The sequence below is a fragment of the Podarcis raffonei genome, chromosome 9, assembly GCF_027172205.1.
Source record: "Podarcis raffonei isolate rPodRaf1 chromosome 9, rPodRaf1.pri, whole genome shotgun sequence".
NCBI lineage: Eukaryota > Metazoa > Chordata > Lepidosauria > Squamata > Lacertidae > Podarcis > Podarcis raffonei.
In genome coordinates, this window is record NC_070610.1 from 30622394 (window position 1) to 30646734 (window position 24341).

A 24341-nucleotide genomic window follows, 5' to 3' on the forward strand; every position below is an offset into this window, starting at 1 on the left:
TTGAAGGCATTAATTTGAACGTACTCTTGGGCAACATTTTATACACGCCATAAATACTGATACGAGTCCAAGTGCTTAAATTAACTTCCATGACAGGAGTATACTATTCACTCAGGGTTTCAGAGTGATCACTGAGCTGTTTATTCCTAGATTGGTAGCCCTCTTAAGCAACATAGCATTTTATATTTGTATAATGGGATATTTGTGAGGAAGCAATTCCAGCACGTCGTGGCCTACTTTTGAAGAGGAAACCTGATGAATCTATACTAAAAAGTTAATGCAAAGTACAACCAACATTCCTAAAATGATTAGAGCTTTAACTCTAACCTTTCATCACTTCACATATGCCTTAATCTTTACTTTCCTGTGTCTTTGTTCCTTATAAGATTCTGCTGGGTTTTGTTACAGGATTTCGGGCGTGCATAATATACTGTAAAGCACCACCATGCTTTCTTTTACCTTGCTGTTAAATATTTTCTTTTTGAATGGCCTTTGTTTAAATAAAAGGACACATTCTACCCATGTAAAAACACGCTGATTTCTAGGCCATCCGCGGGCCAGAATTAGAAGGCGATTGGGCTGGATCCGGCCCCCGGGCCTTAGCTTGCCTACCAATGACCTAAAGCAACACAATTTCTGCCAATGTAGCAATACCCACAGGCACCCCTAGCATATCTCCTCCTACCCACCGGTCATGTTGTTGCACGCCAGCAAGTCTCCCTTATTACTGTACCAGGCATGGGACACACCAACTGATGTGTGAGAAGAGTTGGGTGAGTCAACTTCCCTTATGACATCAACATGTGCTGTATCATATGCAATCCTGTACATATGCAACCAATACAATGAACAACCACAAAGCTACAAAGAGACCACTTCCTTAGTGCAGACTACCATGGAGCAGACGACAAGAGGGCAGCAACTGGACTGCAATGGCCACACATTCCAGGGCTTTGACACACTCCAAGATAAAACAGGCTGCCTGAAAATCATCACCATTGGCCAGCAAAGGTAGAGCCAGGCGGGAAAGGAAGAAATGCTATTCCAACTGGAGTCCCCAATCAGCTATGTGGCCTGGGGAGTAAGAGATATCTCTGAAAAACCCATAGGCTTCCCAGAAGGGGAGTTCAAATCCCTGCTTTCAGAACAGTGTTCTAACCACCAACTTTTTTTTTTAATGAACTAATTCAGCCTATAGAAACATATTATGTATTCATTTCACTTTGCCCTGATGGATGGCCTCCCTGCAGAAAGTGTGAGTGTGATGCTTTTGCTGCTGTAGGATCTGAATGATTTTTTGTTTGCGTCAGCCATCGGCCATAGCAATAAAACAACAATACGATATACAAAGAATAGAAATAAAAAGTCAATTGTATTTTAGGGTTTTGAATCAATAGTCAAATAGTGGATCTTATTCTAATTGCCCCAGCTAAAAACCTTGCAACCTGTGCCATCACCTGCTCATCTTGATCTGCCAAGAGAAAGGACACCGTGGCAGTGGTTGGGCAATCTGGAATGGACAATAAAACAGGGGTGATAACCTCATTGCTCAAGTCTGCTGTAGGATCTCTTGGTAGCCATTGATGCCTTTGATGCCCAAAGTTGTGGGATAGTCTCCTGGACTACCTTCTTGTGGGTTGGGAGATGGAGGCAATGTTTTCTGGTGGTTCTGCTCCTACTTGCATGGCTAAGTCTCAAAGAACAGTACTTAGGGCACTCTATAATTACATATTGGGAGCTGTATTGGCAGGGTGCTGCAAGGCACTATTTTGCCCCCAATGTTATCTAGCATGTATATGAAGCCATTGGGAGCAATCATCAAGATGTTTGGGGCACACCGTATTCTGATGACACCCAGGTCTATTTCCACATTAAATCTGAGTCAGAAGTGGCCCGGTGAAAGCTGAGCCAGTGGCTGGATGCAGTGCTGGAGTGGATGAGGGCCAATAGGTTGAAGCCAAACCCTGCCAAGTCAAATACATGGTGGGTAAGAGAAATGGGTTCTAGGCCTGAGAATTGGGGAGTTTGCCTATTCTAGGTGGGGTTGCACTGTATCTGATGGAGCAGGTATGCTGCTTGGGGCTTTTCTTGGATTCATTGTTGTCCATTGAGGCCCATGTAGCCTCTGTGGCAAAGAGCACCTAACATCAGCTTCAGCTGCTTTTGCCAACTGCATCCTTTCCTGCACAGGGATTATTTGGACGAACAATAGTCCAAACAAGACATTACTGGTGTAAAGGATCCCATGTGGAACTTCCCTTACAGGCTACAACTGGCATAGAATATCACAGCCTGGGTGGTGAGTGGTGCTATTTATTGGGCACATATCACAGCAGTGCTAAAGGATCTGTCAGTTTTAATGTTCTGTTACACACACACACACACACACACACACACACACACTCCTAAATAACCTAAAAAAACTGATCCCCCCTCGACTGCTCAGTAAGGACATGAAGAACAACAAATTGAACCCAGTTAATTTGCTATGTCCTGATTATTGGCTTGTGATAACATGGCACCAGTGTTGTGAAATGCCAACCCCATCAATATTGGCATTCCACCGGTTCTTGAAGACACACCAGTTTAGACAAACATTCCCCTGAACTTGAAACTTCTGATGTGTTTTAATTCTTAGATGCCTGCCTTTGGGACTAAAATCGATGAACTCAATGCTTTTTTCCTGGTGGTATCTGCACCCCCCCATCAGAGTCTCGCACCTTGAATAATATTTGTTAAGCTTTTTGTATGAATTCAATAACAATGCTATAATGCAGTCTTCTGATGCCATTTGCTTTTGTGTGAATTCTTGTGTAGCACAGTTAAGTGTATGGTATAAATCAATAGCCTTAGGTCAAAATGTTTTCTAGACCCTATTTGGAAGCAGAAAGACTGAGCAACATAATACAAATAATATTCTCTGGATTGGAAACAGATCCCCTAAATTCAGAGGAACTGCTTTCATTGTGTGCTTGCAGCTTTTTAAAGAACTGTATCTGGGTGATTTGTTCCACATGTGCAAACCGGTTTGCACAGCTAAGTCTTCGTGTACACTCTTGTTCTTGTACAAGTGCCATGCACAGAGAAGCACAAGAAGTTGATTGTCTTGTGCATTCAACGCTATGGATCATGGGCTTTGTCTATGGAAACTGGTCACAAAAGAGTCACAAATTTTAAACACCTGTTACTATTCTGCCAGGCCTTTGCTGGCAATTAGGAATACATTCTACCACAACAGTTAATTGATGTCTGCTTTTAACTTCTTTTTTCTTTGTGTTTATTGTATGGCTTTATGTTTTATTGCTGTAAAGGTCTTTGATATATATATATATATATATATATATTATGATACAGCAGTATATAAATATTTTTAGAAATAAAATTTATATATGGGATAAGCAAGGTATGCTCTACTGCTAAACAAAATAAGATAACCAAAATTGACTTTTTAAAACAAACGAGGAATGTTCCGTCATTGACAATGGATATTTCAGGAATGTAGCTACAATGATCCTGTAGCCTACTTTATGTATCGCTGCTTCTTCACTGTGCTCTAAAAGGGTCAGATATATAACAAAGCCTATTTAAATTTAATTTTATATAAAGCACATGAAAAAGATCTTTTGCAATCTTCTCTGTGGTGGTGAAAGAAAAGAAGAATGAAGGAAAGCCTTTGGGTGTACATATACATATATTGAGGAAGTCTAATAATACAGATTATAGGAAAACAGTATACCTTTCTTTACAAGGCCTTGATTTGCAACCCTGAAATCTCAGATTTAGCCATTACAATGAAGTCCTGTTGCAGACAGAGCTGGTTTTTTATCACCACTTAAAATCTAATTAATCCGTATTGAAGCACAAAGATTTCTGTTGTTTTTTTGAGGTTAGGGGTCATAGAGCGTTCTTTGTTCATCCTCAGACTTGTAATCACCAGGCATTGGGATATAATTTTACCAAGCAAATTGGAAGGTAACAGATCAAATCCTTATCACAAAACCTAACTCATGGTTAAGCAGAGTCCTTCGTCCTTTACAAGAAACATTATATTCAGGAAGAACAAAAACACATTTCAGAGCTTGGAAAGGGTTAATATGCAAAAGTTTATATTCAGGGCATGAAAGAGCTAAAGATCATCAGAGCTGCAGCCGCCATATAAAGTAGCAAGTCTTATAGAGTTGGCCAAGATTTTCCGGCCAGGCGTTTTCTGCCTTTAGAATGGCTTTAGTGTACCGAACCATGATGCAGTTAGCTGGGATTTTATTTTGTTTGTTGGGATGGGTGTTATCCTGCCTCACTACCTATTTACCTCAGTGGAAAAATCTCAACTTGGAATTGAATGAATTGGAGATCTGGACAATGGGACTCTGGCAAGCCTGTGTAGTTCAAGAAGAAGGGGGAATGCAGTGCAAGGAATTCGATTCTTTTTTGGCTTTACCTCCAGAGCTCAAAATTTCTAGGATTCTGATGTTTGTATCTAATGGATTAGGACTTTCAGGCCTCTTGCTCTCAGGTTTCGGACTGGACTGCTTGAAGATTGGTGAACAACAACTGGACCTAAAGAGGAGGTTACTGCTGCTGGGAGGAATACTCTTCTGGATATCAGGAGTCACAGCCATAGTCCCAGTCTCCTGGGTTGCTCACACCACTGTGCAGGAATTCTGGGATGAGAATATTCCAGACATCGTTCCCAGGTGGGACTTTGGGGAAGCACTGTTTGTAGGCTGGTTTGCTGGATTCTGTCTCATCTTAGGAGGCTCAATGCTAAATTGCACTGTCTGTTCTGCTGATGCTCAGACATCCTCGGTCCATTATACAGTGGCAGAAGAGCAAGATAACTGCCAGTACCTGGAAAGTAACAACAGACCTAAAAGCCTAAGAGTTTGAGAGAGACAGAAAGGAGGATTCTTCTTTCATTTTCAGACACTTATAACACACGAGCCAGAACCTTGTTCCAATTAAGATTCAAAGGACTCTTTGTTCCTTAGCAGATTCATTGCACTTGGGCGTCTAAATTTTCTTCCTGCGCTTTTTCTTTCAAGAGCTGTGTTTTACCCTCCTCATTACAAAACTGAGAATGTTGACTTCACCAACAGGATGAGATTAAAATGACTGTGTAAAAAATCACCACTATGTAGATTTTATCTGATTCGTTTAAAATGTAAAAACAAAAAGCATCCCAAGTTCAAGTTAAGACAGAAAAAAAATGTAATATGATACCTCTTATTACACAGCTTCATACTACTAAAGCTAGTAATTTATTTCTATGGCCCACTGAATTTCTTCAAGTCAAAAAGTACAAGGAACTAACCTGCCTGTAGGTTTCTGCTGCAAGAAACAAATCTAATTCATGCAAAAAGACTTTTAATATGAGTTACAAATTGCCCTGCAACACTGGCAAAATGTTTAAATGATTTCAGTGATAGCATCTATGGAATAACGAGTGACTCATCTTAACACATGGGAAATGCAAAGTCCCCCTCACTCCCTAATCTGAATGCTCTAGTGTCTACCTATTTTTATATATCTATATATGTAAGTTAGTAGCAAGCAGAAAACAACCTGTGAGATAATGTGTTAAATGTTGCTCTTGTAAATAATCAATGCTGTTCTTCTCTATGTAAATAGTTGAGTTTTAAGCATGCATAATCACAATATGTTTCCTAAAATCTGATAAATTCTACATTTATTTTACTACATGAAGGCAGTGTCGTCTTTAGTTTACAGCTTTAAGGAACGGGATTGCTTCATTCGTGTCCCATGCAATCTAAATTAACTTTTATTAAGTAGTTTTGTATTACGTTGTTTAATTTATTAACGCCACCAGACACTGAAAAGCTATTCTAGAAAGGGATTGACTATTGTTATTTGAATAGAAACCAAAAAACAACAACCATAGTTCGTTATTCAGTTTCAGTGGAGAATGGGCTTTCTTTCTTTGAAACAATAGCTTGGCACTGTTTCTTTATGTGCAAAGTATTTCTATGTCAGCAAATATGAAATATTGCTTCATGTTCTTTAGCTAACCAAGTAGAATTTCAGTGTGAGAATATGAACATCTGTTTATAGCCAGTATTAACATAACTTCCAAAAGATGTAACTGCAGCAAGTTCAGAAATTAACGCCACAGCTTTTACAACTCCGACTATGTAATTTATGAAAACTTTACAGTATTTAATAGGAAATGATAGCTAGGGTGTTTAATAACTTGCAAGGCTGGAATAGCTTTGGGTTTTATATGATTTGAAGCAAGGTGCCAACAGTACCATGTGAATATTCCAAGAAGGAACTATGTAAGAAGAATTATGTAAAAAATGTTAATATTTTTCCTTTAGCTTTGCCTGAAGAAGTCAAAATTTAGAGAATTTTAGCATCTGTGATGAATGGATAATTGCTTGAAGAAAGAACACCAGAGCAAAACTAGCAAAACTAGCTGCCTATCACATAACTTGAGATATTGCATAACATCAAATTATTTGTCACATAATGAATTCCTGTTTCTGCTGGAATCGTGGAAAAACTGTCAGGAGTTTAAGATTATAAACAGTTCCTATTTGCCCAATCTATTCCTAAAAGTTACCAGCATTCAAAAGAACAGTAAAAAAATGATACTGACTGAAAAGAATTTTCCATTCTGCAAAATGGCAGTGATTTCTTTGGCCCCCATAAAAAGAAGAAACTTTGTTCAATTATATCCTAAGAAAAAGGACATAAGTATGACTCTGGATTTTAGAGTCAGGTCACTGTCTTCATATAACATCCCATTTTTCAGTTGTGGCTGTCAGAACAGAATCATGCAGACATTGTCACATATTACTGCCAGCCCATGCATTTTACATGGGAGTATGCTGATAAGTATCAAAATACAATTCAAACTGTTATTGATAATATTGATCACTTTACCACCAATATTACATGGTCCAAGTCTTATAAAAACACCAATGAGTCTTTTGTATGCAAAAATCAAAACTTCTGGGCTTTTTTGTAAAAAAACAAAAACAAAAGAACACAAATGAGCACAAAAGCTTTGTTAAAAAACTGTATTTTTTTCCAAATCACTGAAACACATGGAAAGTGCAGAGATGAAAGTTAATCTAGGTGATGTACATATGCAGGTTTACAGACAACATTAGCACAGAAAGACATTCGTGATATAACCTGATTAAATATTTAGTTCAGTCCTGAGCATTTTTTTACTTAAATGTAACAAGAAGGCAAAAAGTTGAAATTTGATTTTCATTCTATAAATGATTTGCTATATACTTTGTTCAGTTGGCTAAAACATAATATTGCCTTGTACCTGTAATACTTAAAATTTGATATATAGAACTGTACTAACATACTGATAATGGGAACATGAGGATTATTATGTTTCTTATATCCTATGAAGGGTAAATCTTACAATAAAAGCAGTATCTGTATAACATGAAATGTGGCTGGTATTTTTTTTATCAGTGTCTCACCAATGTTATTTCATTACTGTATATAAACTGAGTTCAAAACACAAACCAACAAACCCAGAACAGTTCAAAATTTATTCCTAAAAATGAGCTGATATTACTGTAGTCTGACGAAGTCAGAAGATGTATTATTGCAGTGACAATTGCTCTCATTTTATAAATGAGCAAATTTTGCAGAACTACCAACAATATTATTTCTGCCAATATTCATGATTTATCAGAGAATCCTTTTTTGTTCCCTCTGAAATTCTCTCTCTCTCTGTGTATATGTATGAACAGCTTCTCCACTAAGAAACCTGAAAGCTGTATACATTTCTCACAGTAGCTTTTTTTTTTAACCCGTAAATTTTAAATGGCCAGAACTGAACTATATTAAGCAGTACATAAATAAGACTGAAAATAAATAAATCACAAGATACAGCTCTATACATCATTTCTACAAACATTTATATTGTCAAACCGAGAAGCTGAAACAGTCAAACTTCATTTCTATATTAAACAATTTGAAACTTTAGCTTTTAGAGATTGACCTCATCAGAATACCTGGCGTGTATGTGTTTAGATTAGACCTAAAAAGAGAGGTAAAGAAAAAGGGGGCACAGTTAGTTTACTGACTACCTCCAGGTTTGAAGTAATATTTGAAGAATCTGAATAATTACACAGACTTCTGCATAATAAGAGAACACTTAGGGAGATTTATAAAAATAAATTAAGGCACAAGTTTTTTCCCCCCATCAGGATTTCCAAAGATGGCAACAAACATATTTTAGTTATGTTCCCCTAATCTTTCAATGAGACAATTACATTCTGGCAAAAATAAAATATGACATAATTTATAATAATGTTGCAAAATGGTCAGTGTTCTAGCCCTTTTGTTTCTTTGCTGGATTTCATATATAGTGTGTGCACTTATGATTCATATACATAACCAGCCATTTATTTGTGCTCATCAAAATGCTTCCAAACAGCTCAGCCATCTTGCAAAATGGTGTCTGAAAGCCCATATTTTGTAAGCAATACTTATGAGGCTTACAGTTTGATCCTATAAATGCCTACACAAAAGTCCTATTGAGTTCCGTGGAGTTTGCACTCTACTAAGTGTGCATAGGATTTCAGGCCTGATTCAGCAAAAGTAGCTCACTGCTGCTTGTTCTCTCAAGTGCTCTCCTCTGGGCTGCTCATCACAGCAGCCGCCAAGCTGAAGGTAGACAGAGCTTTGCCAAGCCCCACTGTGACGACCTCAGACTTGATCAGCAATGTGCTTCCCGGTGACATCCAGAGCCCATCACTGGTAGTGCTAATATACACATGACACATCTGCAGATATATGCCTCTTTTAAAAGTAACCAGATTGTTACCAGTTTGAATTCTGACAAGCACATTCATATCGTCTTTTACCTTTTTATCAATACAAATTCCTGTTTAAACAAGTTAAGGTTCCAATTCCATAGATACCTTGATCATGCTTATTGTGCCATAATTAAACACATCATTTTAAGTGCTTCGTATAATGAGTTTTCTTAGAACACACACACACACACACACACACACACACACACACACACGGTACTTAAGAGCAATGAATTTCCTAAGAACCACTCCTTTGAAAATTGCATGGGTCTGTTTGGGCTTTATCAACTTGACTTTTCCTACAGGCTACTGGCTGTAATACTAAACAAACTATTTTATATTCAAGGGTTAGTTTTATATTTCAGTTTATCTTTCAGCTCAGGTTTAAATACTTTGTGCGTGAACCTGAGTCCCATTTCAGAAAACAGCTGCCCTTTGGGTAGTTTCAGTTTATAGACACATTTCAGGGTTACAGACTTGCCCCATATTACTTCTCCCAGGTTATAGATGCAGAAAACATTAGGAAAAACCCAAATATAGCCCAAAGTCCAGTACATTCACAAAATAATACTCCTGCAACTCAGTATCCCATGCCGCTTCCTTCATACCAAGACAGAAAGGAAAAGAACTGGGTTCAACATTGAAAGTTCCATTGTGGGTGACACAAATATAAACAGCACCTGTTTGCATGAGGCAGTCTTGCTGTTTTGGAAGAGGGCTCGTGCTTGCTGCTAGCTACAAAAAAAATCACACTTTGTACAAAAATATTGCATGGCCTAACAGCCATCTTCACAGTCTGCTCTTGTGAAAAAACAGTGAAACGAAACCGCCTGTTGAACACAATATTTCTCAACACAGTGCAGTTCAACAGGATATACACACTTGGTACAGCCTTTGTTCCTTGATCCATCTTTACAAAAAAGTAGCGTATCTGTAATACATACAAACTGTACAAAATTAGCATCATGTACCAGAAATATTCTACTTTGGTTTTCTGGTGTGGAAGATTTAGGCAGGGGAAGAGAGAGGAGGCTTTCTCTTGCCTTTATATAGATATATATTTATATGTATATGCATATATAAAATCTACCAGCACATAATATATACCACCACATAATGTACTGTATTTTTTTTTTTACAAACAGTATCTAGGCTTGGATGTAAAACAGTAGGCTTTTTTAATCATGGGACTATACTACAAAAAACTGTCATCTTAAAATAAAAAAGATGAACGAGTAGAAAAACAGGTTGTGGGGAGAAGCATAGTTAGACATCATCAGCTGGCAGAGATGGTATGCTGATCTTTGCTCTTGTGAAGTATGCAATCTTCTCCCTTAAAAAAGAAGGAAGAGGAAATACATTTTAAGTGGTTAAAAAAAAGAAAAAAGAAAATCACAGTGAACTCCAACATGCAAAGTAAAAGCAATGTAAGAACTGAGTAACAATTTTCCACCCATCCAAGCAAATCTCTGTATAACTCAATCCTTTGGAATAAACCGATTACAGTGGTACCTCGGGTTAAGTACTTAATTCGTTCCGGAGGTCCGTTCTTAACCTGAAACTGTTCTTAACCTGAAGCACCACTTTAGCTAATGGGGCCTCCTGCTGCTGCCGCACCGCAGGAGCACAATTTCTGTTCTCAACCTGAAGCAAAGTTCTTAACCCGAGGTACTATTTCTGGGTTAGTGGAGTCTGTAACCTGAAGCGTAGGTACCACTGTACTTGAAGTCTGTGAGGGCAGAGAGACTTTCTGTTGGTCACCAGGCCAACAGATGCCTGTTCCACCTGCCTTGCCCCAGCCTCTAGCCCTGGGAGCCTTTCCCAGACCATGATTTTGAGAACAGCAGAAGCAGCTGGGAAGAGATCAGGGATCTTTTTAAAAGTAATTTTATAAATTGTGTGCCCTTCTCTCTCAATTTGACCCTTTTACATGGTTTTGTTTGTTTTGTGGTATGTTATGCATTTAAACTTGCCATTATTTTTATTGATTAGTAATTAGTAATTCCTTACTGTAAATGATAAGTGTAAACTGTTTAATTATTTGCTAATTGTTTTACCATATACTATTAGATTCAAATGGATTATTGAATATCACTATATTTTAAAGTTACTGCGACTTTTTATATTGGATCAGATTGTTATTATTAATGTTTGATGTTTTATTATGTTTTTGTATGTGATGGAAGCTGCCCAGAATGGCTGGAGCAACCCAGTCAGATGGGGGGGGGTATAATTTTTTTAAAAAAATATTATTAATTAAACTGTACTACTGGAGCAGGGCTCAAATTACAGAGGCCTCAGCCCTCCCTTGACCTTTTGCAATGGCTCCCTTAGCTACTGTTGAATAAGGCTACCTAGGTGAATCTTTGACTTCCCTCCCTCTATCAAGGGCCCCATGGTATTCTGTTCGTCAGGGGCTACATGCCTTACTAAGGAAGGTAGTCTGGTATCTAACTCTGCATTGCTGTATTTATTCAGGCTGTCAATCCACTTAGGTTTTGTTCTCAGGACAAATATCTAAGCAGCTGAATGTCTGTGTCTGCCTGCTTGTCATTCCCCATGCATTTGGCATGCATATTGACCACCTGAGTCTCCTGCCACAAAAACCAAGAGTTCTATCTGCTGCAGATTACGGTACATGAGCTGAGGGAACTTCACAGCCAGTAGAAAAACAGCAAGCATGCTCTCTGGACAGAAAAACATCTGTTTTCTTGCTGGAGTTGGGGAAAATAAAATCAGCTACACCTCTACAGTAAAACCTCTACAGCTACACCTCTACAGTAAAACCTCTACTTACATCCTGCTCTACTTAGGCCCGTTCCAAGTCGTGACTGCGGCAAACCCGGAAGTAAACACCGTGTTTGCCACCGTCTGCACCTGCGCAGAAGCGGGATGCCACCGAATGTGCCTATCCACAACTGTGCTTCTGCCAGAGATCCATTTTGCCATAAGGACGGGCCTCTGGAACAGACTGTGGTCATGAGTAGAGGTTCTGCTGTACCTGCATTCTGCCAAGGGGAATCACAGAGCTATGTCTATTTGGTTGGCTGTTTCCTCTGGATTATTTGAAGTCATTTGGCTCGTAAATGGATGAAACTGGGGTGAAGATTTACTGATGAAACCATTAATGCCTTTAGCTCCAGCACTCGGAGCTGCAGATTCCACTTCCAATCACTGCACCTTCTTCCTGATGCTCAGAAACTACATCACAAAGCATGCCCTGAAGACATCTTCTTGCATATCTGAATTGCATTTATTGAATAGTTAATCCCATGGCATCAACTAATTCTAGAAAGGTGCATCTATAAGATGGGAAGGCCAGCTGAGAAACTGTTGCAGATTTTTCTCCAGCTCCAAGGAATCAGGGGTCTCTTTACCTGAATGACTGCACCTGCAGAGGAACCTTCTGGCTTTGCTCTCGCAACCGGCACACATCCTTCGACGCTTTCCTCATCAATTTTTCAGCACTTAAACCCTGTTTTTTTTCCTCCTTTGATTGTTCAGCCTGGTGAGGGAACAAAATTACAGCTAACAGGTACCAAATGGCGATATGACAGGATTCGAGAAGCCAGAGAGAGAGAGAGAGAGAGAGAGAGAGAGAGAGAGCGAGAGCACCTCACAAAATGTCTTCAACACAACATGCTCATGGGACACAGGGTGGACTCGCAAGCAGAGGAGAGGTGTGCATACTGCAGCTGGAAGTTGTGCATTGTTCATTTTACAAAATAAGACATATTGGCACCGCAGCTAAAATGACTTGGGGCCAATTTTTAAACAAGATGCATGAAAAGGACTCCACACTTCCTGGCATGTCCTTTAAAGGGCTTTTAATCCATGTGCTGGTGCATCTGAAGCTTATGGCCCAGAAGGCAGCTCTATTGGCATGCAAGCTCTGTGTCGCAGAGGCTGGCAGATGGATGGAAAGCTTTTTAAATGAGATGCCAAGCCACACAAAGCCTGTTTTTGCACACCCAGTATCTCATTTAAAATCAGTCCTTAGGATGAACTAAGAAGCAGGAATGGTCTGGATTTTATAATCAGGCAATGTTCTTCAGCCAAGTGTTTTGAAAACCCTTGTGGCAATTAAGAGTGTCTAATATCTCAAACACCCCAAACCATCTTTCATTTATTTACTTCCTGTGATGTTGATTAGTTTTATTAAATGCCCCCCTGCTGTGTTAATAAAGTATTTCGTATCTTACTGCCTGTCTCAACTTTTTACTTTAGTACACTAAAAGCCCTAAAGTGCCTATTGACTTTTGCATTTTAATGGACACCGCATTTCTACAGTAAGCACAGCTTTGCCTTCTGGAGTAAACATTGCAAAACTGCAGAAGATGATCCAAGCAAGCTTTTGAAGATCTATAGAAGTACATAGACTTGAACAGTAAGAAATGAATTTTATAGACTTCAGAATAGGTTCTCATTTCTAGCTCTTCAAAAAATAATAATAATGCACTCAGTATTAAGAAAAAAAATCAACTTCAGAACTTAGATACAGTCGTACCTTGGTTCCCGAACGCCTTGCAAGTCGAACGTTTTTGCTCCCGAACGCCGCAAACCCGCAAACAAGTGTTCAGTTTGCGAACGTTATTTGGAACCCGAACTTCCGACGCGGCTTCTGATTGGCTGCAGGAGCTTCTTGCACCTAATCAGAAGCCACACCTTGGTTTCTGAACATTTTGGAAGTCAAATGGACTTCCAGAATGTATTCCGTTCGACTTCCAAGATACCACTGTATTTAAAATAAGTTGAAGGGTGGGAGTGAGGGGACAAAATACCAACTGGAACATTTTTCTTATGTATGGGAGATAATAGCCCACACCTAACAGAATTAGGTATGCTTAAGCCCATTGGACTGCATCCAGTGTTCCTCTTCCATTAGTGACTTCGACTTGCAGATTTAAGGGAGAGGCACCGGGGGCGAAGGGCAGCTGCTGGGAATTGCTTCCCTTCCCATTCCATTGAGGAAGCTTTACCATCAGCTAAGCAACATCACTGGCTATATCCAGTGCTTTTTTTCTAGGGGGACATGTACCCCTAAATATTTTGTGTTGCCCCGACCATCGATGGACAGATTGACATGCCAGCTGTCTCCGCAGTAGCAGTGCAGACTGGAGCGCCGTCATTCTCTCTGCTGGTGCCCAGGGAGGGGAGTCTGGGGCAGCTGCGGTAGAGGCAACGGCGCTCCTCCTTCTCCTGTTGCCGGGCTAGAGCCAACCGGCAAGCGCTCGCCCCCCTCGCTCAAGCCGACCCCGCCACCGTTGTCGCTGGGGGTCTTCCCATCTTCTCAGCACCGCCTCTGCCTCAAGCCCCTTGTCCGGGGGTTGGAGGGAGAGGGAACAGCCAAAATGAGAGTATCCCTAAACATTTTTTTTAGAAAAAAAGCCCTGACTACATCCCATTGTACCTTCATGTGCATGCTTCTCTTTCATTTAGAGATGAGCAATTTGATGTCTCTACCTGTTTTTCAGCCTGTTTCAACAGCTTCTGGAACCTTTCATCCTCCAACACCCGTGGAGGAAGCTCTGTCTCTCCTCTCGCTTTCATCTCCTCCAGCTTCTGCTTCAGGTCACGCAGCATCTGCAGTTCGTCATTCAGGCGACTCTGCCGCGTGCGAGAAGCCTGGAGGTCCAGCTCCAAATCCAGAGAGGTGCGAACAGGGCACTCTTGCGTTGCTCTTCGCATGTTAGGCTGGCAGGCAGGCTACAGTTTTCAGGAATCCCAAAAACATAAGAATGAATTTAAAACCAGGAATGCAAACTTCTCAAGGTGATGTCAGCATACCTACATAAAGCATGCCAGGTTTATTTATCTTTTTGTATTAGACAGCTTTCCCCCTGTATATCAGTGTATTCAGTTTTTACTTTGCTTTAGCTTTATATAGGTTTTCATTTTTATGTTATATTATAAGTCATTTTTAGTTTACATTTCATTAAAAAAACACAAAGTTCAATAAATAATATGAAACATATGTATGTACTTTGTGTATGGATTTACGCACACAAAGCTGTGGTCAGACTAAATACCACAGTTCCATTATCCTTCAGTTGTCCTGAAAATTAAGAAGTTTTTCCTCACTTGGTTAGAGGGGGTGCTGATAATGCCAAGGATGCAGGTTTGGTCCTGATATGGGACAGCTGCATATTCCTGCATTGCAGAGGGTTGGACTAGATGATCCTCAGGGTCCCTTCCAACTCTATGATTCCAGGCAAAGACCATTACACATTAGGGACAAAATTTGCAACAGGGAAGGCCCTTAAATCCTTTCTCATCCACTACTGTACCTGCAGCCTCCACCTCCATCTGGGATTCCCAGACAGTATTTACCACCTTGAAGGGAAAAGCAGTAGATGCAGGGAAAGGGGCAGGTTGAGGAGGTCTGTGGCAAAGTGCCATTTCATGAGACCCCCAACAACTGCCTTGCTCAACTCCCCCCCCCCTTTTTAATTTGTACTACACCATGAAGCACATCCCTGGAATTTGTTTTTGTGGCAGTGACCATCGCCCCACCAAGTGCTCAGCAGGGAGCAGAACACTGGTGGCAAATCCAAGATGGCGATCGACTCTACTAGGCACTGAAATGCAATTGCCTGGAGTTTTACTCATAGTGGTACTAAGTGGAGGATAAGTTGTAGGCAAAAAGTGGCTGACCCAGAAATAATTAAACAGGAATTTAGTCCCCACTCCCCCAGGCATTACCCCACAGCAAATGGTACCCTTTTCTCAACCACCTGAAAGCTTGTTGGCAGTAGCCATGATTTTCTGACTCAGGTCGTTCTCTAGCTTAATTCATTGTTTCCCCAATGTGAGCACAACTAAAGCACAACTGGGCTAAAAAAAAAAAAAGATCAGCGCCACAACTTCCTTTGGGCTTCATTCAAATATTAATGGGAAGCCAGGGCTTCCTGGAATGAGAATAAACCACAGCAAGCAACTTCAGTTTGTGGAAGGAACTCTTTAATCTAGCAAAGTGTTTGCAGTGAAATGGAAAAGTGAGCAGCAAGTGGTCAGACAGCACATACCCTTTTAACTCGCAAGCTCCGCCGTTCAGTGGCATTTCTCACAAAAAGGGATTTTTTGGCCAAGGTTGAGCTGTCGCTATCACTTCGATTCAACTGTCAAAACAAGGAACAGACAAGAGAGTTATAACATAAAGTGATTGGGTTTGAAATGGAACAGCTCCTAGTGTTAAAATTGCCAAGAGTAACTACCACATGTACTAATGGAGGTGCCTACATTCTCACCATTAGTCTTATTAGTAATAAATGCAGAATTGCTAAAAAGCCAGTGTTTGATTATCAATAATTCATTAAACCGGAAAAGTGCCACGATTCCATTACATTAAACAATGTTTACATAGAAGCCATCACCAACCGCTCTGCTGCCCTCAAGTTTCAAAACTCGAGCGTCTAAGGCAGAAAATTGTCTGAAAGTTTCAAAGGAAACTTTGCTTGGTCAGTGGATCACCAAGAAACTCTTTATATTGGTTAATGTGAGGAAGCTTCATTCACTGTGCTTTTAAGGTTCTACAGATTGCAGCAGAGCTCTAAGCAGGAAAGTGCACAATGGATTAAAAGCTATGTACTGAAAACTGAATTTTTTTAAAGCTTACATAGGCACACATAATGTTGGACTTTTCCCACTGCACCAAACTGGGATCTTTGCTTGATCAACTACTGTTCATACAGAACACTGGTGTAGCATTACAGGTCCAAGCTTTGGGCTCAAGCACTCCTTCCTCACGCCCTTGGGAACAGTAACTGAATGCCTCTGCTCTAATTTAGTAGCAACCCAAAGGCTGGAATTTGCTGCGTTTGGACAAAACAGCCAACTGTGGTTTCCTGCAAACAAGGAATGGGAGCTTCCAATATCCTTCTCTCCCCCTGGAGGGGAAAGAGAGCATATGTAAGCCCAAGACTCAAAGCTGCTTGCATTTGAGAACGCTAAACCATGATTTAGTATTATTACAGTTGACTGCAGTGCAGCGGCGTAGCGTGGGTTGTCAGCACCCGGGGCAAGGCAAGTAATTTGCGCCCCCTAACCCGGGGCAAGGCAAGTAATTTGCGCCCCCTAACCCCTAACCTGCCGCCGCTGCCAGCTTCTTCTTGCTGCTGCCTGGTCTGGTCTGGTGTGGTTCTCTCCCGCGCTCAGCGCTGCGCTGGGCGGCCGCTGCACTGTCCCTCCCCCAGATAGTCCCTCGCCCTCTCTCCGCACCGCACGCCTGGCACCCACCCCCTCCACAGTGGGCGGCGACCCGGCGGCTCGGATCGGATTCGCACAGCCAGCACTGCAGTGAGAGAGAGAGAGTGAGCCAGGTAGGGGCAGAGAGCTGCGAGTGCGAGCGCGCGCCCCCCAGATGTTGCACCCGGTGCGGCCGGCCCCCCCTGCACCCCCACGCTACGCCACTGCTGCAGTGAGTATTTTCCTCAGACCTAAGACTACAACCAATTCAAAATGCAGAAATGTTTGTTTCTCCACATTTCTGTCTTTTATTGAAGGTCCTTCTGAGAAGGATCCTGTCTTTGTTTCCGATGCTATTCCATGAAACATCACGTAGAATGATATCACACTGCAAGAACAACAAACAACTTTCTGGATGTCTTTGAACTGTAACTCCAGTTTTGTTAACTAATTGCAGATTGTCTCACTTTTAACCCCCACCCCCTTCAAATAATCTCATTTTTCTTGCTGTATATCCTCAACGGGTTGCATTCCAAGACAGGGTAACACCGAGGGAATGATTTTGTATTGTATAAACAAAAATGTCATATTAAACTTTAAATGAAAAGAAACTACATACAAGATATACATTTCAGTTCTTCTAGAAGGCATATTAAACAACATTATTTACAAGAATTATACCACAGAATTTTCAATAATTAACAAGTTCTGAGTCTTAAAATACGCTGATGTAGCTAGCATTTGAAAAATAGCTTTGTGATCTAGGTTTCTCTCTCCCCAAAGAGACATTAGTTTTCCTACTCTAGGAAGTACGCTGTTAAGCGATCATGGATGATAATGCCATACATTAGTGCTTAAATGTCACTTATGCATATGGAGAGGTACAAACAGAATCAAAAGCTCAGTTTCCCATTATACGATTTGCAGAATTATTACTTTTAAAGAAAGATGGATAATAAATAGTAAAAAATATATTAAAACAACCTGCAATTATCTAATGGTAAATGGTGCGATCAGTAGCAGCCAACATAGATTTGTTAGGAATTAATCATGGTAGATGAACTGCATTTCCCAGTTTGGTAAAATAAACTCTTTTAGTAGAGACTTTTGACCTAGTTCCCAAAGTGCTAGATATATGTTCAATCTGGGCGAAACCTCTAAAGGAGGGCATAAGATTGGAACACACACACACACACACACACACACACACACACACACGTGTAAAGGCTAATAGTCTGAATGAGATAGCTAGTGGGATTGTGTAAAGGCAACCAAGATAGATCAAGTGTTTATCAGCATATATTATTATTATTATTATTATTATTATTATTATTATTATTATTATTATTTATTTGTACCCCACCCATCTGGCTGGGTTTCCCCGGCCACTCTGGGAGGCTTCCAACTGAATATTAGAAACAATACAGCATTAGACATTAAAAACTTCCCTAAAGAGGGCTGCCTTCAGTTGTCTTTTAAAAGTAAAATAGTCGTTTATTGCCTTGACATCTCCTGGGATGGCGTTCCACAGGGCTGGTGCCACTACTGAGAAGGCCCTCTGCCTGGTTCCCTATAACCTTACTTCTCGCAATGAGGGAATCACCAAGTGTCCAATATATATGGCAATATATATATGCCAAGTGTTCCTTTTTGGCAAGGCAATGTAAAGTTTTACAGGCCTTTTGCTACCTCTTGTTCATTCACGTTGGGCCTCCAATTGGGTTGTCTCAAGGATTCACCATTTTGTGTGTGAAAGTGTTTGCGCCTACTTCTTAGGTATGGCTGCATGCTATGCCAGTAGCTACTTTAACCACATTGCCACCTTTCTCCTAGTCCCTCCTTTGGATTTGAGACTGAGGGGGCTCAAGCCTTCAAAGTTTTATTTGAGAAAAGGCAGTCCAGTTAGGCATCGCAGACAGAGGGAGGGACAGCTTGAACAAAAAATTAACCACAATTCGAGCACAAAGATGGCTGCCATTTTGAAATTGTCGTATCCATGATGCAAAGTTACTAGCACTTCAAATGTAGGGGTCTTGATTTATACATTACAATAGCTTTCCTCCACACCCCAAATGAAGATCCAGTTCAATTTAGGAAAGATTTAAAAAACAGCTTAAAAGATGATATTATATGAAGTGTGAAGAACAAGGCTTTGTTTAGCATCCAGTTTTTAGACATTTAGCATTTCAGAACCAGACAGAAATTATTCAACCCTCTACAACTGGAAGGGAGGATAAGGAGCGATTTTCAGAGTAATGGAAGCCGAACTGAATATTCATACATTCAGTCACTGATTGTTTGCAAGTCTCTCATGTAACTCTACCGTCTCAGTTTTCACATGAGCAGTTTGTCTGAAAGCACTACTATGATAATGTGTAAACTGTTGCTTCGGAACTAAAGGAGCTCCATGGAAACTGTGTTGATACAGCTTCTTCCAGAAAAGGTATTTCTGAAACAGCGCTGTCAGAGGATGTGCCATTTCCACATTGCATATATTAATTTCAAAATTATATGCTCCTAGAAATCTCTCAGAAGCAGCATGTTGCATATAAACAATTGCATTAGCAGAGGTCACCATAGGAAAAAGAGACAAGATTATCTTAGGCTTGAGGGGAGGCCAATGCAGCCATCTAGGCATCTCTGTCCAGCCACTGGGACTCTTCCCAAGCCCTTCCCCATCTCCATCGCACACAATCTTGGCCCTCCTCAAAAGCTTTTGCCTGACTGGGAAGTGTCTTTATGTTGTGATAATGCCTCTTGCTTGCCTGCCTGGACGGGCAGATGTGTGCATGTGGGGTGGTTGTGGTGTAGAAACCTTTGCTTTTGTGTGGTTGGAATGTCGCCTGCTTTGCAGAGGTAAGAACTGCATCTACTGGTCCGCTAACTTAAGGACATAGCAGCAGCCCTGCTGGACACACTGCCTCTGATACTGGAGGCAGCACATAATCATTGTGGCTAGCGTCTTTCAATGACCTTATCCTCCACTAATTTGTCTTAAAGTCATCCATGCAGGTGGCCATGAACATATATTGTGGTGCTAAATTCCTTAGCTGATCTTTGCCATGTGAAGAGTACTTCTTGTCTGCCATGAGTATTCCAACATTCAGCTTGATTTGGATAGCTCCCCAATTCCAGTACTATGAGGGAAGAAAAATGTCTACTTTTCCCACACCATTTTATAAACTTTCATTGAGCCCCTCCCCGCTTACTTGCCTTTTTTCTACGCTAAAAAGCCCTGGTGCTGTAGCCTTCCATCACAGGGGAGTTGCTCCAGCCCTATAATCATTTTGCTTGCCCTTATTTGCACCTTTCCCAACTCTATGATGCTGGAACAGTATTCCTAGTGTGGTTGCACTATAGCTTTGTTTAATGGCATTATGATAATGGCAGTTATATTTCTAATCCCTTTCTTAATGGTCCCTAGCATGGAATCCACTTTTTTCACAGCTGCTGAATAATGGGTCGAAATTTTCACTGAGTCATCTGCTACAGCCTCAATATCTTTTCCCAGATCAGTCACCACCAGTTCACACTCCAGTAGTATACATGTGAAGTTAGGTGTGTTAGCCTGTATTCATTTTTTGGGCCTCCCACCACCACCAACCATTGGCACACAGACACCAGAAGGCTGCGCAGGAGAGCATGCAGACCTCAGGCTGAAAAAGGCCCCCCACTCCTGGCATATGGAATTACAGTGTAATTCTACACACTTGGAAGCAAGCCTTACTGACTTCAGGCTGAGGCCTGTGTGCACCCTCGTATATTTAAATCATATGACTTCCCCCCAAAGCATCCTGGGAGCTGCAGTTTGTTAAGGGTGCTGGAATTTGTAGCTCTGTGAGGGGTAAACTACAGTGCCAATGATTCTTTGGCAGAAGCCTTGTGCTTTAAATACCTGGGTGCAGCCTGTCTCCTAAGTAAGTGTGTACAGTGGTACCTCGGGTTAAGTACTTAATTCGTTCCAGAGGTCCGTTCTTAACCTGAAACTGTTCTTAACCTGAAGCACCACTTTAGCTAATGGGGCCTCCCGCTGCCGCCGCGCCGCAGGAGCACAATTTCTGTTCTCATCCTGAAGCAAAGTTCTTAACCCGAGGTACTATTTCTGGGTTAGCGGAATCTGTAACCTGAAGCGTATGTAACCTGAAGTGTATGTAACCCGAGGTACCACTGTACTGTTTATGTAGCAAAGTGTGAATGTGTTTATGTCAGTGGGGTGGGGTGAGGGGGATGTCAACAGCAGCAACAAGCTCCAGGCTCGCTCATGGCAAGCAGCAAATTCTAAAGTCCACAGGCAAGAGTGACAAGCTTGCTATAGCTTAGCAGCTGAGAGATGGATGCCGGGTTGTCAGTTTATGGCTCATTGCCAGTAGCGTGCTACTGCCAAAGAAGTTAAATGAGTCTTTTAGTTAATGGGACCTCGCGGAGAACACTCTTTGTCTTACCCTGCAGATGTACTGGTTCCGCTCGCCTGGAGAGAAAGTTTGTGAGCGCACTATCATGCTGTTCCTGACAAAGGGATGCTGCTGAGACTTGAGGCCGGCTCTGTCCTTGGGTCGTACAGCCACACCCTCACGCCTGTCTTCTGTGTTCGTTTCCTTATCAACCTGTTGAGGATATTGTGCATTGTTGTCAATCCTTAAAACCAAAAACTCCCCACGAAGCTTGCTTCCCCTCCCATTCTGGCACAAATTAGTTACGATAAAGACAAAGAATCCAATGCACCACTCAGCAATAATAGGCAGAAGGTACTATTTCGATGTGGGACACGTGTGAATCTTACTGCACAAAGCATCACAGACTCACCTGCCTGAATGGTATGTGAATCTTAATTAACAATGATTTCCCCTACTCATATTGTACTTGATATTAAAGGCTTGTGACTCAGGCTGAAACAAGGGATAAAAGGCTGACCTCAGGTTAGAAGTTTCTGATTTTACTAATGGAAACAAAAACCTTGCAGGAGAATGAAAGCTGGAGACAATTTTAATGAAGTCATATTGTCTGCTTAAAACTAACACTTATAGTGAGGCCTACCGTTTGCTAACTGCAGGAATGCTGTTGTCCTCTCTAGAGGTGGTGAAACAAATACTGGAGAAATAACATATTTCCTATTCTAAAACAACAACTCCACCCTTTACTTAAATTCGAAGTCTTAGAAAAACTGATGGAAGTAACCAGAACTGGCTACTCTTGTGAATTATGCTAAAATTCTCAGTGGGGTACTACAAGAATGTGGACCAATCCTTCAGGTTTTCTGTTAAATGTGTATGTTATTTTTTAGGAATGATAAAAAATGTAGGAAACTTAGGCCATCAGTGGTAAGGAGGCATCAAACATTCTAGCCAATGAACATATTCTGAGATATTGCTCAAGACTTTATATAGCCAAGAGGTCTTATCAAGATCTTCTATTTCTGTTTGGTTTTTCCAAAGGAGCAGCTGTGGTGCTTAAAAGGAACAATCATCTGGTACTTGGAGATCACTTTGTTTATATTGAAAGTAAAATTAAAAAAAAGAGGAAGGAGAGCAGTCAGGGCCATTCATAAAAATCAGGCTGCAGTTCAAGATCAGAGCAAGAAGATGCTTTATCAAAGGACAGATACTGTACTCACATGCTTCCAAAGCCATTCCTTAATGCAAAAGGAAGATGAGTGCCTCTTTGAAGATGCTGCCTGCCAGCCATAATTTTTGTAATTAAAGTAATTGTTTTTAGTGGGTCGGATCCAGAGTTGCATAAAGTGGAACTCTGAAAACTAGCGGAAGAGGCAGAGCTGATTTGGGGTGATATTTTCTCTTCCCTGCCAATCTCTCCCCCCCTCCCCTCGCAATAATAAAAAAAACCTGATCCAGAGGGTTGGAGGACCTTTCAGAACTGCAGGGGAAAGGGAAATTGGTGAAAATCACTCTCCCACTCCTTCTGCCACAGCAGAATCCACTTCATGCAGTGGGAGTGTCCACTAGATCCATTTGACCTCCATAGGAGGAGTCCTTCTGCTCACAGAAGAGCGGGTCTGGATCCCACCCCATAGGTACTGCCTCCTTAACTGGGAGACACCTTTTTAGTTGATCAAAAGTGCTTTTTCATTGTTTAATTCCACCAATTCTTTGACTAAAGCTTACAACCTAAACACACAACACACAATTCTCCTGCACTGCTCTGAAGCGCTGAGCCCTTATTATTAAAACTTCATAACAAATGCAAAAACAAAAATATTAAACCATCCGTGTATGCAAGTATAGCTTAAACATTAAAATAGCCTATTAAATATTTAATACATTCATTATTAAACATGAATAATCTCCCAAATAAACATTAAATGTTAACTAGCAAGCTGAATGCTTTTCTTGAGGACTTAAGAATCTCTTTTCTGCTTTTCCCCTTTACTGTATATCAAAACAAAAAAAGGATCACTTTGCCAGAGGGGACAGAACCTGTTAGAAATCAATGGAGAGTTTAAATGCTGAGCTGACTTTGGCCAGGTTCGTGCATAAAAATATAACATGAAGAAGCAGTGTGCTGGTGCTCACCGCATGCAGACCCCTCCCACTCCTGGTGCACTGCCCCAAACCATGAGAACAAACCTTGGCTTTTGATTGTGCATTGTTTGGAAGGAAACAAACCACGTGACAGGGTCCAGGCACCACAATAAGCCAGACTCCAGCTTGTGCTTGTTTTCCAGTGGAGCTATGTGCTCATAAACTATGGTTTGCTTTGAATTATGGTTTAATGTTACATGCAATCCAGGCCTTCATTTATTAACATAGGGCTGAAAACAATAAACAGATTCCTTATGACAAACACTGTTGCCTTTAAACACACCACCTTGCTCGACCAAACACAGCCACAGGATGTCAGTGTCTTCTTTGTAGTGCATTAGAGAAACAATCTAAAATATTCACCAGTATGGGTGGTGCCGTTGCTTGCTCATTGTGACACGCGTGTGCATGTTTTCTGTCTTCCCTGTGCTTGGTTTCACCTTCCTCTACCAGTTTAAGGCAGAATCTGTTGTCATCTGAGTATCTGCTTCCCTCTGCCCCTTTAACATTGTCCTCTTCTTCTGTCACAATCTCACTGGATGCCTCTGCCAGCATTCCTAGCCTGTGAGAACAAAGTAACCCAAGTTTACCCTTGAAAACTGACAAGAGGAAAGAAAAAGAAAAAACACTGGCATGCCTGGGATCTGAACCTTGTACAAAAGATATATTATTATCGACACATTATCTCAGCCAGAAGTAGATTAGAATTTCAGTACAACGCTTTCATGATCCGACATGTGAATGCATTATATTAGTCATCCGCTCCAAGAAAAACAGAAAGGTCTGTTGCAAATCGGTTCCCTTAGAACAT

At 41.0% G+C, this 24341-nt stretch overlaps 2 protein-coding genes across 5 annotated transcripts in view; one reads left to right on the plus strand and one right to left on the minus strand.

Annotated features, from left to right (window-relative positions):
• Positions 1-4154: 4154 nt before the first annotated feature.
• On the plus strand, positions 4155-6351 carry CLDN22 (claudin 22). Its single transcript, XM_053402841.1, has one exon. The coding sequence runs from the start codon at positions 4219-4221 to the stop codon at positions 4885-4887; it is 669 nt and encodes a 222-aa protein (XP_053258816.1). The 5' UTR covers positions 4155-4218; the 3' UTR covers positions 4888-6351.
• Positions 6352-7026: 675 nt separating this feature from the next.
• Positions 7027-24341, minus strand: part of WWC2 (WW and C2 domain containing 2) — a 113392-nt gene continuing 96077 nt past the window's right edge. For all 4 annotated transcript variants that reach the window (XM_053402537.1, XM_053402540.1, XM_053402538.1 and 1 more), the window contains exons 18-23: positions 23894-24092; positions 21437-21598; positions 15836-15928; positions 14274-14516; positions 12188-12315; positions 7027-10143 (exon numbers count right to left, since the gene is read on the minus strand). In XM_053402537.1, coding sequence (XP_053258512.1) covers positions 10077-10143; positions 12188-12315; positions 14274-14516; positions 15836-15928; positions 21437-21598; positions 23894-24092 — 892 coding nt within the window. In that variant the 3' untranslated portion in view covers positions 7027-10076. The remainder of the gene's footprint in view (positions 10144-12187; positions 12316-14273; positions 14517-15835; positions 15929-21436; positions 21599-23893; positions 24093-24341) is intronic.